General features: G+C 39.1%; 2 protein-coding genes across 8 annotated transcripts in view; both read left to right on the top strand.

The window, feature by feature from the left end:
• Positions 1-5,167, top strand: part of NCKAP5 (NCK associated protein 5) — a 1,174,517-nt gene extending 1,169,350 nt beyond the window's left edge. For all 7 annotated transcript variants that reach the window (XM_007494075.3, XM_007494074.3, XM_056797182.1 and 4 more), the window contains one exon: positions 3,664-5,167. In XM_007494075.3, the coding sequence (XP_007494137.2) occupies positions 3,664-3,942 (279 nt within the window). In that variant the 3' untranslated portion in view covers positions 3,943-5,167. The remainder of the gene's footprint in view (positions 1-3,663) is intronic.
• A 1,413-nt stretch (positions 5,168-6,580) lies between these two features.
• LYPD1 (LY6/PLAUR domain containing 1) overlaps positions 6,581-14,876 on the top strand; it is a 38,221-nt gene continuing 29,925 nt past the window's right edge. Inside the window, exons 1-2 of the mRNA XM_001363438.4 lie at positions 6,581-7,349; positions 9,011-9,145. Coding sequence (XP_001363475.1) covers positions 7,298-7,349; positions 9,011-9,145 — 187 coding nt within the window. The 5' untranslated portion in view covers positions 6,581-7,297. The remainder of the gene's footprint in view (positions 7,350-9,010; positions 9,146-14,876) is intronic.

Here is a 14,876-nt window from a genome sequence, read left to right as displayed (position 1 = left end):
CTGCAAATAGAGATAATTTTATTACCTCTTGCCCATTCTGATTTCCTCAATTTTTTCTTCTCTTATTGCTAATGCTAGCATTTCTAATATTATGTTAAGTAATATTGGTAATAATAGGCATCCTTGTTTCACTCCTGATCTGATTAGGAAGGCTTCTAGGTTCTTTCCATTACAAATAATACTCCCTGATGGTTTATATAGATGCTTAGCATTATTTTAAGAAAATATTCACTCATGCCTATACTTTCCAGTGTTTTTAATGGCAACGAGTGCTGTATTTTTGTTGAAGGTTTTTCTACATCTATTGATATAATCACATGATTTTAATTACTTCTGCTAATATAATCAATTATTTTGATAGTTTTCCTTATATTAAACCATTCCTGCATTCCTGGTATAAATTTTGTTCGATCACAATGTGTATAGTCTCTGTGATATATTGTTGTAGTCTCCTGGCTAATATTTTATTTAGGATTTTTACATCCACATTCATTAATGAAATTGGTCTATAATTTTCTTCCTCTGTTTTTGCTTTTCCTGGATTAGGCATCAGGACCATATTTGTTTCATAAAAGGAATTTGGCAAAACTCCTTTTTTGTTGACTCTTGATGAAGCAGTTTCAGTGAAAAGATAGAAGTAGAAACCTAATTTCAAGGTATTGAAGGAAAAGTAGATAGTGAAAAAGTGAAGGCATCAAGTATAAATAACTTTTTGTGAAGTTTAGCTGCAAAGGGAAGAAGAAACATTAGAGCAGTAATTGGAAAAGTCTATAAAGCAGGAAGGAGGATATTTTTATGATTGGGGATACCTGAATCTATTTGTAAGCAGATAAAAGTCTTCCAGAAGCAAGAGAGAAATTAATTATAAATAAGGTATAGCTATTCAACCAAGATACTGGAATAAGAAAGAGAAAATAATATTAAGGAACTAGTAAAGGGATTAGTGAGGGATATAGTCTCTTTTGTAATGGAAGGAAAGGAAGCAGTGAAATTTTTAGGTAAAAGTCCTACCAATTCCCAGTTCTGTCTTTTTTCTAAATTATATAATATTGATGAGTAACTTTAACTTATCTGCACCTCAATATCGTCATCTGTAAAGTGGGAATAAGAATATTTGTACTGCTAAACTAAAGCATTGATATGAGGTTTAAAGGAGATAATGGATAGGAAAACACTTTTCAAAATACAAAGTTCAATTAGGAAAACACTTGATTCAACACAAGAATTTTCCAACTCTTCTAATATTATATATATATATATATATATATATATATGCATCTATATACTTAGGTATAGATATAGATATAGATTTTTAAAGTGTTTTAAAACCATTTAAGGATGTGAGTGGCCCCTAAAAGATTTAAGTGATGCTGCTTCCTAATTACTGAACTGCTTTTCCATAATTATCTTGTAATTCTCTAATCTATTCTATGAATCTGCTTCTAGTTTCAAGATAGCCATTTGAAAGAGAAAATTAGCTCTTTCCATAATACTACTTATTATATGTTGTCGGAATAATGAAATATCATCTAGCTCAGGGCTTAAAATTTTTTCTATAGAGACATACCACTTTACAAAGCAGATATATCTATTTTGTTATTAGATCTCATTTTTTTTTAATTTTTTTTTCTCGTTTCTGACAATTGAACCCATTTAGTGGGGGAAGCTTGGTGTTGTGATAAGTACCTTTCCTTGGCTGTAGTTTAGTGGAAAGATTCCTTGATTTAGAATCAAAGAACCTTAATTCAAATTCTAGCCTTGCTATTTCATAGCAGTGTAACTTTGGACAAATAACTTAATAGCTCATCTGTAAAATAAAAGTATTGAATTAGATGGCTTCAAAGTCCCTTGCAACTTGAATTCTTTTGAGTCTATGGATATTGGCTTTAGAGTCAGAGGACAAAGATTCAAATCCCAGCTTTACCAGCTCTACTACTTGTATGACTTTGTAAGATCTATGGGTTTTAGTTTCTTTATATGCAAAATGGGAGAGAAAAAAAAATAGAAATCTAGTATTATAATGCGTTTTAAGTATTTATTTGTATGGCTCCCCCACCTGGAGGTTTATAGCATTTCATCCTCCTAACTCAAATGTATCTAGGAAATAGGTACATTGGACTAGTTAATACCTTTTGTATTACATACACATATTTCTAGCACAGCAACCAATCGAAAGGCCACTCTGCCATACAGTAAGTAGACAAAAAAAAAGTCACAGAATATCTGTCTGTTCAATTCCACATAGGGGATTATACCACCATAACACCCTGGGCATGGCTATAAGAACTGGGCTCTAAGTGTCGTCCCCTCCCTTTCTCTTATATTTATTTGACATGTGGAAATACATAACCTTAGGTCACTTTTCCTTTGCCTGATTAAATCCAAGATCCTCCTTAAATTATGGATTCCAGGTCTGGTGTGCAATATTTCCTTACTATTCCCTTACATTCCCTTATATTTACTTTGTAACTGAGTAATGGAGATTTCTATACAAAGGAAACTATGATCAAGGATGTCAAAATTTGTGGTCAGTATTGTTAAGTTGGAACTTTTGAGTCCCCAAACAAATCTTTCATAAAGGTCTATTTGTTAATTACAAAATACTTTAATCACTAGACCTTTCATCTCCACTTCTCTCTCCCTTGTGTGAAAGGCAAAAATGTTTAGACATGGTTGGAGGGGCAGAGCATGGCGAGGAATATCTCCCAGATTCTGAATTCCTGTTAATTTGTTTTGTCATTTCCACTTCCCCACCCTAAAGACCCTAACAATGAGGGTAATTGACTTTATTCAAGTTGAATCATTAATCTCTTCCAAGTGTAGAGGATTTCATTGAAAGGGTTTGTCACATACACACATATGTATAATGTATGTATATTTATATATGTGTGTGCATGATATATATGTATTTATAATGGCAGTATTTCATAGGGTCTTAAAATTCTCCAGTTATATTTCATAATTACCCCTATCTGAATTGAGGGCTTGCAGGAAGATAGGGGCTCTGTCAAACTCTCATTGCTTTGCTCTCCAGCAAAGTTTCTTAGGGACATTTTAGCCTTGAAAAGGTAGGTGAAACATTGATGGAGACTTCTTAAACAGGGATCTTCTTAGAAATTAAATGTGCATGTGTGCAAGCACATGGACACAGTCCAGACATGGTATATTAGACACAGAAAATGAGAAGCTATTTCTGACAAGTTGAACATATATCTAAATTTTATGGCAGCATTATATAGTTTATGGTTTTAGAAAAAAGCCACAAAAGTTTCTAACTTTTGGAACTAATCCAACTTCCTTTCATATTCAGAAATAGTTATCCAATAAAATTAACTGAAAAGAAGTCAAAAACTCTGATTAAGAAAAATAAGGCAATTTACAAGAACAAATTTCAAATTCAGCCATTTAAAATGAAATTAAGTGGCACTTAACTGTTTTGCAAATTGGGACCTATTTGTCTCAGTAAAATGATTAAAGCCCTGATTTATCCCCCAAAATTGACTTCATTATTACATCTAATTATGCTGGAAGATAGTTAAAGGCTTGTAAGTGCAATCTATCCCTTTAAAACTGTACTTTGCAGAGACAATAATTGAATATTGGAGAATATAACTTGATTTCCCCAAGAAATATGTTTCTAATATTTTCCCTTTTTTATTGCAGAAATTGAAACAAGTTGAAGAAACAAAAGAAGATTCTGAGAATAAATTATCCAGAATTTCCCTGGAGTCTCTCAATAAACTTAACAGCAATAGTATGATTTTATTAGAAAAAGAGAACTGTCTGAATAAGGTTGAAAGACAAAGGGAAGAAAAGGGGAAAAATGAAGATGCATCTTTAAAAAGCTCCAATAGGCCTGGTGTAGATAATTTGGAGTCTTTAAGTGATTCTTTATATGATAGCTTCTCTTCCTGTGCAAGTCAAGGTTCAAATGATGTATAAAAGACTTTTTTCTCCCCAGTGGGATGAGTAGAGCAGTTAAAAGACTGAGAAAATAAAATAAAAAATAAAATGTACTATTGAAGTAACACAGCCGAAATTGTAAGATTCACAGCAGGCTGCTCTCTGGCTTACTTCCATGACACAGCAATAAAGACAGACTGCATTTATTGTGGTGTATGAGGATAAAAGAAAATACATACAGGACACAAAAGTCTTAATTTTGCACTTTTTTGAATACTTGTACAGAAGTTGTAAATTTTGGGGGAAAGATTATATTTGTAGCAAAAAAAAATGACAGCAATAAATTGGTGCCATGCTCTTGAAAGAACAGGTAACTAACTTTCTTAAACTGATGTTAATATTAACAAAAACTTTTAGTTGGAATTTTTTAAAAGTTTATTCTTCTAGTCTGTAAACTGTATGTAGGGACACTGCTTAAACATAAAACTGAGCCTTCCAAAATCACAGTAATAATGAACATGGTAATTTCTATTTTGAAATATTAATTTGGTAACTTTTTAGTGCAATTTCAAAGAAGTTACTGTGATAATTCAAGCTCTGAGTTACTATAATTATCCATATTTCTACTCATACTTGAAGAAGGTTCTGTAGTGAGGCCCTGATGGAAAAGGATATATGCCCTAAGTGGCCTAGTACTGTTTCAAATAGTGTATTACCTCTAAGGTATCCCTGTAACCCCCCCCCCCCAACATAGTTGTTGTTGTTTTTTCTGGTTTCTGAACATATCAGTTTTTATTTTTACCTTTAACTCCAATTTGATCTCAATTTAGTCAATTTTGAACTTCCAGAAATGAAACACCTCATTTTCAATTTGTACTTTTTTTAATCAAAGAAATGGTTGGTGCTTAAAAAAAAAATCTTTTTCATATCCATTTTTTTCTACAAAGACTGTTTATATGTAAGGATAAAATCTATTTCAAAGGTTATGTGTATTTTTTCTAGATGTGAACTATTTATAACTGCTTTTGTACATGAACCTGTAAACTAGTTATAATGGAAATATTTCTAGGATCTATGTGGTTACTTTAGCACATGTTCATTTTTTAAAAAATATATTGTATGATCAGTGTTATTTGGTTAATTTGTGCAATTTGCTCTATTTGAATTTTATCCCAAGTGACAATTGTGTAATTTTCCTTGTCTTTCTGACTTTTAAAAAATTCTTTTGCATTTCATTTCGGAATAAAAAGGCCTATCATACACAGCTGCATAGTAAAATCTTTAAGGGCTCCTCAGAACAGATAGGAGCTATTTGAATGATGACACCCATGCCCTCACAATGAATCCCCTTAAGAATACTAGCCATCTTGCATCCGAGTTAGATGGGAATGGAGCCAATATCGAAATGCATTTCCGTTTCCCAGTGGGGTTAACCATCCAGGAAAAAAAGGGGGAGGGGGCACAGAGAAGGAGAAAAAAAGAGCTAGGTACAGTCGTGAAACTATTACCCCAGACGAATTACACGAAAGTAATTGAAACCCAATTCGAAACCTGCTGGTCACACTAGATGGGGAACTAGATGTTCCACGTACAGGTTTGTGTGCTACCCCCCCCCCCCCAAGAGATGGCCATAGGGAAGGGAGGGCAGGGGAGGAGAGTAGAAGAGAGAAAGACTATTTCCAGGGAAATCGAATGTCCCTGGGTTTTCCGGGGATAATGAGTTAGGTTGTGTGCCTGAGGTTTGGGGAGGGGAGATGGATCGTGAGGAAAAAGGGGACCCGAGAGCGCCTCAGTCAGTATGCTGCGACAAGAGCAAAGAAGGGCGGGGGTAGGGTGGGGGTGGCGCAGGCAGTTTACTGTCTGGGCGCTGCCAGCCTGCCCCAGAGATCCAGAGTGAAGGATCTCACTGGATAGAGTGGAACGGAATACCAAGCCACCCTCACCAATTGCAATCTTGAACGGAGATGGAGCACTAAAGAGGAGGTTGGGAAGGGGGGATGGGGTGGGGGGGCTCAAAAAGGCAGAGTTGCTTTTCTACAGCTCTTTTCCTTAGCTAAAAAGCGGGAGCAGGACCACTAGCCCCAAGACTTAGGGAGGGGGAGGGGCGGGAGTGAGGGGAAGAAAAATGACCTCGGGAGACCTGTTCTCAACTCTACCACACCCCTGGCCCCCAGCAGACTTCGATCTAATTGGTAGAAGGAGGCATTTCGGGTCAGTGGACTACCAGCCTCCTAAACCAAGAAATGGGGTGCCCAGGCAGAGCGCGGCGCATCAGGGGCTCGAAGGAGGGAGGACAGAAGCCAGTGATCCATGGCAGGGGATAGCCTGGCTACATGCAGCTCCGCAGGCAAACCCCTCCCCCAGAGCTGAGTCCTGCCGGAGAAGAAAACTAAAGGAAGAGGGGCGGAAGGGGATGGGAAAAGAGGATTCAGAAGGCCATAAGGGAACTAGTAACCCCAAGACAGCTTTTTGCGGAGGTGGGCAACTTTGACAGAGTACAAATCCCTCCCTTTCAAAGCCTGTTCCTGATCTTTCTTCTTCGGTCCATTCTCCGTCGGTTCGGAGAACTAACCGTGATTCTCCCCAGGATGTGCAAGCCTCTTCTTTTGAGAAGGCAGGATGGGGACCCTTTTGGAAGGGCTGCCCCCACTGGCACACTGAGAGCCAGGAGGGGGAAACGAAATGCTACACACTGATATGGGCATGCACACATACACACACACACACACACACACACTTGCGCGCGCCTTTCCCTACCCGCGACCTCCCTGTCCTCTCCACCTGCTTCACTGCCTAGAACTGACGAATCGGAGGTTCACCTGCTGCATCTTTTCTATCTACTCGTACAATCCCTTTTCAAGTCCCCGTCCTTTTTATCTTGAAAAACTTTCACCGCCCCCTCCCCTCCCTTTCGGAGAAGGAAGGAGGAGAAAGGAAAAGAAAAGGGGTGGAAGTGCGCTGGGGCTGGATGGCACCAGCCCTCCCCGCGCCCCCACCCCCACCCCAACTCGGCTGCTGTCACGTGGTTCTTGTAGTGGGAGGTGGGAAGAAGAGGCGAGACTTTTTTTTTTGGGTGCTCTGGCTCTCCGGGTAGTTTCCTTCACTATCAGCTGCAAACTCCTGAGGCGCGGCACTCCGCGGAGACAGCCAAAGCGAGCAGAGCGAGTAGAGCGCGCAGAGCTCAGAATCCGTAGCTTGGAGCCCCGGAGCGACGAAGCCCGGAGCCCCGAGCTGGGCGATGCGGGCGCTGCTGGCTGCACCTGGGGCTTCTTTCCGTGGCGGCTACAGTAGCACGGGCGGCTGCAGCGCGGGCCAGAGCAAAAGCAGCTGGAGTCGCCACAACCAGTGCTGTCTCTGATGCACCTTCCTCTCCCAGCCTGGCGGCTCTGGGAGGATGTGGTTCCTCGGTATCGCTACTACTTTTTGGGGATTGTTTTTGCTTCCAGGTAAGACAGACAGACAGACAGGCAGACACACACACACACACACACACACACACACACACACACACACACACATACACACAGAGTCTCTTTTCCTATTCTCGTCTTTTTCCAGTTAGCACCCACCTGCTTTTCTGATGCATTCACTGCTCCAGCTCCAAAGGGGTAGTTTTGCAGCCTTGACAACTGTCCAGAGGTGCTAGAGTGGGAAAGTCTCCAACTCCCTCATTGAGAGAGGAGGAGAATGGGGAGGAGGGAGAAAAGAAAAAAAGAAGAAAAAAAAAGAGGAAGGAGACTGAAGTCCGTTGAGCTCCTCTGTATTTGAGTACAATTGAATTTACCGGGCATCTGGGGTGGGGTTCAGGGTGTGAAAGGAGAGAGTGAGGCTGGGAAGTAGTGAAGAAACAGTCTGGCCATTTGCAAGGGTGGGAGGAAAGAGCACCCTCCCAAATCCTTCTAAGATCCTCAAACCGTGGCAAAGTTGTTCTTCATTCAACAGCCTGTGGGAGTAGCATAGCCGACAGGTGAGCAAAGCACCAAGGACCCCCTGCCCCTTGGGCTCGCGGTCCTGTTTATTGCACTTAGGGAGAGAGGAAATACATGTGGAGATTGGGGAGGAGGCCAAATACCACGTACCATTGTATGGCTCCAGAGCAGATTTCCCCTAGGACAGCGAAGTAGAAGCTTCCAGACTTGACTAGCTTAGCTAGGCTGTGGAGATTGCAAAACGACGTTTTTTTCCCTCTTTCCCCGATTCACTTCTTTCCAATTCCCCAATGACTCCCCAAACCTCTGCAGTGGAGGAGCGGCAGAAATACTCCTTTAATTCTGGTCTCTTGGATTGCTGACCCCCTCAGTAAATATGCCCTTACCCGAGGGGCAGTGTCTTATAGGTAGTCTGGAGCTCTAGGAGGAGAGGGCTAGCTGCATCCCGCCCCCTTCTCCAGTACTGGACTGTAAGCTTATCCTTTCCTCGCTGCAACATGTTAGGGTGGTGGGGAATACATCAACTCGATCTCGTATTAATGGACGATGTAGGGAGCCAATCCTTTTTGTGGGACCGCTGAGTCTGGACAGCAGCGGGATGTGGGGGACCGACGGTGGCGCTGCAAGATCGCTGCATGGAACCAAAAGTCTATTTGCTGGTTCAGGAGGAGGGGGGAGGAACTGCCTCTCAGTATAATTATATATATATATGCGTGTATATATCTTATATAGATGTAAACATACATACATATATATGCTTTAAAAGTCGTCCCTCACATTAATTATATATGAGGCCAAAAGAATAAATAAGTTCTGTGTAATCAATTAGCTGTTAAACTGGTGCTAAGTGAAGATTTGCTGCTCTTCTCACATCCTACCCTCCCCTGGTCCCAGGCCCTCTTTTCTCCCCTTGAAGGCCTTTTGACTATTTTTAAGAAAGGAATAGGAAAGCTGAAATATTGGGGGAGGAAGTGGGGCTAGCTCAGGGAAATACGGGGACCCTGGGTCTGCAGGATGCCCCTCTAGCCACTCAAGGCTTATCCCTTAGTTGTTTTGAGTTCTCCAGGGCCTAAATAGGATCTAAAGGAAGTAGAGAATTACTTTTTGTTTATTTGGACTTCAAGGTGTGACAAAGACAGGGTGCTGTACTGCTCTAATCCCATTTGTCTTTTCTCCAGGATTCGCTCTCCAGATCCAGTGTTATCAGTGTGAAGAATTCCAGCTGGATGATTGCTCCTCCCCTGAGTTCATTGTGAACTGCACAGTCAATGTCCAAGACACTTGTCAGAAGGAAGTAATGGAACAAAGTTCTGGTAAGACTCCCAGATGAAACACTTAAATTACCAGACAGGGGACCAACTTTGATCTAAGTAGCTCTTTGTGGTTATCACAGATTTGGTTTTTAAAGAGTGAGGGAATGTATAGTTGGAAGTTACTTTAATCTCATTAGACTTCATTCCCAGGGTTTTTCCTCCGGGGACTTGGGAGAGAGAGTTAATTCAAATTAGTGGCTCCTTGATCTTGGTATTTATTTAGGTGACCACCTATGCTAAAGACTGATCAAAAGTCAGGGAAATATATGAGTATCCCAGCTTCTTTCATGAGCAACTAGACAGCGGAATGTGAGACATGTCAGACTGAAATATAGAACCAGTTGAAGTTCCCCAGAGGTCAGTGCTTGAAAAATGAGTTTTGTCATAGAAACACACAATATTTCTTTGAAGAAGGCTGTAGAATCTTTATTTAATTTTCAAACTAATACATCAATTTCCAGTCACAAATTGCCAAGATCTTTCAAAGGAAAGCAGTTCTCAGGCGCCCTCCCTCCCCAATATCCCCATGATTGCTGTTGATAGATGGATTGCAAAAAGTCTTAGAAGTTATTAAAGGAAAGGGGGAAGGGAGGGAGTATTGAGGAGCCTTTGATCCCCGTGCTGAAATCTTTCCTCCCTGTCTTAGGGTTAAAGATTCACCCTTGCTTAGAAACCATCTCCCCAAATCCTCCAAAACTTAACAGAAACATAGTCTCCGTGGCCTGAGTAGCTGAAGTTCTTTGCTGGGCACTTGATCCTGGTAAAATCCATGTGCTGAAACTTAGACACATTAAAGAATATCATCAAGCCCAGTTTGTTTGTTTTTTTTTAAAGAAAGAGAAAGGGAGTCAAAGTCCATTTAGAAAGCAATATCTTGAAGGATTATTGACAATCACAAATGTGGTGAGGTAGATAGTAGGAAAATAGCTCTGCAGGCTTTAAAATGCTTTAGAAATGTGAGTTATTAATTAATCTCATATCGTGCTATTTACTGACTATTGCCCCTTGACTGAACCCTTTATACCTTTTTCCTCTCTAAGTACCATAGCCCCTACATTTTAGAGGAACTGAAAGTCCGAGTTTAATGTGACTTTCTAATGAAAATGAATGGGTTGCAGTTTTAAAGTAAGTGTGGAGGCAGGGAGAGAAAAGATTCTTTAGGAATCTCTTATCCAATTTTTCACCCTAATGCAGCCATTCCCTGGGCAATTGATGTCTTGCAGTTTCAATGATGTGGTAAATGTGTGGTTTCCTGAGTACTTGGTTCTTATTCTTATATGACATCTCTAATCCAGGTCTCTTCCCTTCAAAAAATAACATTTCTAGAGCTCTTGAGGAAAAAAAAATTGCTTGTGTAAGAAATGTGTCCTAAGAAGTGTAGACTTGAGTTTTCTTGTATTCAATCTCAATTGTTTTGTGTATGAAAAAAATTATACTGGGAATGTGTTTCTAGCATAGTAGGTCATTTTGATAAAGTGTTTCTTTGGTACTTGTGTTTAGCCAGTCGTCACTTGAACATTTTCTTTGGACAATAATTCTTGTACCATTTTTGTACCAAGGGGAGTTTCAGTGATTTTAGATGGTGTCACTAATACCAATCCTTCACTGGTACTTAGAAATGGTTGAAACTGTAGTTTAGAGTCCACCCAAATGGGATCTCTAGTGGAGGGCTTCAGGCAGCTCTTCAGAGTCTTTTAGAATTGCCTCCTTGGGTGTTGTTACCTTGAATTAGATTGAGATAAGGATTAGAGAAAAAAAGAGGAAAGCAACCTTGACAGAAATACGGACTTAAAGGGTGCCTCTTTTTGGAAGTTGTTATTTCCATAAAAGAATGTCCAAAGATAATAACTTATATTTTAAACATGCTTCTTCATTTTATTCTCAGGACCATACAAAAAGGAAAATGCAGCCGGTATTATAACCCTGTTTAAAAGATAGGGAAACTTTGGGAAGAAAATTATGCAACTTTGTATTAATATAAATGGTTAATAATATGAACAGGATCTTAGATTTAGATTTGGAAGAGAATTTAGAGGTCATTTAGTTTATTATCCTAATTTTGCTGTTGAGTAAACAGAGTCAGAGAGAAGAAATAATTTTTACAACACATACCCACAAAGGAGGTGGGAGGCCTGCGATTAGAAGACAGGTCTAGCTTCAAGACTAACATTCTTTCCACTATGCTATGCTATGGTAATGTTTTCCCTAACCCAGATTGTTCTATGGGATTTCCCACTGGGTTTATAGATGTGGAGCCAAGGAATTAGAATTGGAAAGGATCATAGGAAGTCTGCGCGCGCGCGCGCGTGTGTGTGTGTGTGTGTGTGTGTGTGTGTGTGTGTGTGTGTGTGTGTGTGTGTGTACATGTGTGTACCCCTTCTTTCTCTAATTCTTAACCATATGATCTCCGAGACAAGTCTGTGAAAGATTTGTGTTATTACCTATTTCCACTGTAAAGGTAGAGAAAGTCAAAGAGATTCATGGCAGCCAAAAGTCAAAGTAGTTAGTGTGAAAGCCAGGACCAGGTAGATCAGTGCACACAGCAACAAAGCTCTTCTAGGATCCTCCCAAACTTAACTTTGAAACTTGAATAGATGTAGTCTTTCTGCATTCAGTGATGATAAAAGGGAATGAAAATGCCACATGCACTTCTAGCTATTCACTTTAACTTAAATATAGATATGGGGGTGACACTAAGTAGAAAAGAAATTTCATATATTAAATTCTTTACAGTCTAACCCCAGAAGACCTTTCACTGGACCCTATTACTTCAGCTTTACTATGCTCAAGATCTATATCCTAGCACATTAGGAATATATTTCAAGGGCACTCTCTGCTCCTTCCCTCCCAGAATTGGTAACTCACTGAGATTTTTTGTCACTGCTAGAAAGCAAGATTTTAAAAGATTGATAAATAACACATGAAAATTATACAACACTGCTCAAAGAGCCATAGAATGTGAACCAATAGAACCTCAGAGATACTCCATTTTAAGAATATGTTCTTGGCAGACACAAAAACGGAGACCCCATGTGTCTTTTCCAATAGAGAGAGGTGGGGGGGGGGGGAACAGACAGACAGACAGACAGACAGACAGAGGGAGAAGGAGAGAGACAGAGGCAGAGTCAGAGAGACAGAGAGAGAGAGAGAGAGAGAGAGAGAGAGAGAGAGAGAGAGAGAGAGAGAGAGAGAGAGAGAGAGAGATCTGATTGCCAACTCTACACTAGAACTTAACCTGCCCTCTGTGCTACAATGAATTGTCAACAACCTTTACCAGCAACTTGGAGTTAAATCTATTGTGTTATTCTATGAAGTTGTAAGAACTTTGAGAATTTTAGCATTCTATGACCTGGAGGTCACTGGATTTATTTAGCTGACTAGTTTTTTGGTCCTTCTGAGTATATGCAGCAGTCAGAACTTGTCTGGCATTAAAAAAAAAGAAAAAGAAAAGAAAAGATATGATGTTAAAGAAAATGAACAACCCCAAATGGATTTGAAAATTTTGCTGGTTGAACATAGCAGTCTCCACAAGTATAGAGATTGAAATTTCAAGTAGACTAACAGAGGGAAAGTGGAAAGATGGTAAGGAACCAAGCAGATTTGACATTAAGCAGTAATGAAAGAATTTCCCTTTCAAAAAATACCAATGAAATATGTAGAGGCCTTCAGTTAGTCCTTTCTGATTTAAGTCAGCAAACTCAACTCTTAGGATTTTTGAAGCTCGAATATTTCATTTTCACTTGGAAAGTATGTTTAAAATTAAAGTTAACCCTTACCTATTCTTTAGCATGACATTCCTGGAAGGTGTTAGAATTACTTTTTCTCCTAATCTTTTCTCCCTTACTCATTTCTTGACTCTGATGATAATATGGCACAATATCAAAGGGAAGGTTTGGTTCATCCTTTTTTATTGTTTTTATTCATTGGTTTTCATTAAATGTTTGCATAATAAATGACTCATTCGCTTATAAAGTATATTTAATAAGTTAACATCTCTTTATTAATGCATTTGATCATGACATTTCTTTAGCTCCTACTTATTGAAAAGCTGCAAAGTATTTCAAATATTGATTTTCATTTCACAGTATCTCCCCAAGTTTGAATTTTTAACCTGGTATATAAAGAATGTGAATTTGCATTTGCTTGACAGTATAATCTTGTAATTAGAGTTTTTCCTCTTGACTAGATACAGTGAAAGGGGTATAATTTAATTTTTATAGACTAGCCAATTTCTGCCCTTAGTAAAATATAGCTCTATTGGTGAGCAAAATGTTACAGGTTCTCCAAATCCTTATTTAAAAGTTAAATATAGCATATTGAGAAGAAAGTCCATGGTAAAAATCGGTAATCCAATCGATCTCTTTACCCATCCTTTGCAACATGCATTAATCTATTTGTCTGTTTTGCAATAGAAGAGTTACTGATTTACATGCCCTGATGTGTTTACATTAGAGCTGTATAAGGAATGGCTATTTTCCTTAAAAATTTGTTAGTACTCATTAAGCCAAGCAGGGATGACTGTTCCTTGTGCTATTTACTTCAAAACTCACTTCAATGATTTCTATGGAATAAGCAACTGTAAGAATATCATTCCATGTAGATATTTGTTGCTTTATTTGAAATAACAAGTCCTCTGTAATTGATGAATGGAACTAGAAAGGTATCTATAGCTTGTTCTTTTTTTTTTTTAACCCTTACCTTCCAATATACAATACTGTGTATTGGCTCCAAGGCAGAACAGTGGTAAGGGCTAGGCAATGGGGGTTAAGTGACTTGCTCAGGGTCACACAGCTGGGAAGTGTCTGAGGCCAGATTTGAACCTAGGACCTCCCATCTCTAGGCCTGATTCTCAATCCACTGAGCCACCCAGCTGCCTCCTCTATAGCTTGTTCTTGGAATCCTTGCCCTCCATGGTCTTTGGATGAGTCCTAAAATAATAGGCCCCCATTTCTCCTTAGGGGAAAAAATGCATGAATATCTCTTATGATACAGACTCTTTGAAACTAAAATTCTTTCTCTCTTTTAAAGTTAGCCAAAGAGATTTATCTAATACCTGTAAGAAACATTAATTTTCAAAATGGAGGGAAAAAGCCTACTTCAACTTTCTCTTATGTAAGTTCTCAGAAAGCCAATTACTTAATAGATTCCCTGTATGTGCAAATTTGCTGTTAACATTTTCTCAGAGCAATATAAAGGGTATGACTACAGAAATCTATTATTCTTCCTGTTTTGCTCTAGTCTGCTGCCACTACTTTTTCTTTCCATGCCTCTCTGTCCTCTTCCCCTTCTGTTTTTCTTTTTTCCCTTCTCCCTCCTTATTGCATATCCTCCAGTTAGCCTAGCTGACCAAATTCAGAGGAATGATCTATGTCTCAACTTCAAAAACCCAGAGATTCACCTGCCAAGATATATCTCTTTCTATATTTATGCCAGTCTTGTAAATTAGATATTATTGTCTTGCATAATAAATTTACAAATTGCACAAGACTAAAATTCCACAAAGTGTCAGCATTCTTGTCTCATTTTCTCTGTGAGTCAAAAGGTTTTCCCCACTAATTTGCCTCCTAAGAATGAAATGACCATTCTTTCATTGGCTTTATGGCAGAAATCGCTAGCTTTGAGAGGAGAATTTAGAGGTAGAATATCAAATGTCTTTAGTCCCATGGAATCTCCTATAAGTGATGCATTTGCTTATGTTAACTTTGCAGCTGAAAAAGCAGCCAATAATGAC

The sequence above is a fragment of the Monodelphis domestica genome, chromosome 4 (genome assembly GCF_027887165.1).
Source record: "Monodelphis domestica isolate mMonDom1 chromosome 4, mMonDom1.pri, whole genome shotgun sequence".
NCBI lineage: Eukaryota > Metazoa > Chordata > Mammalia > Didelphimorphia > Didelphidae > Monodelphis > Monodelphis domestica.
This window is presented reverse-complemented; position numbering and strand designations above follow the sequence as displayed.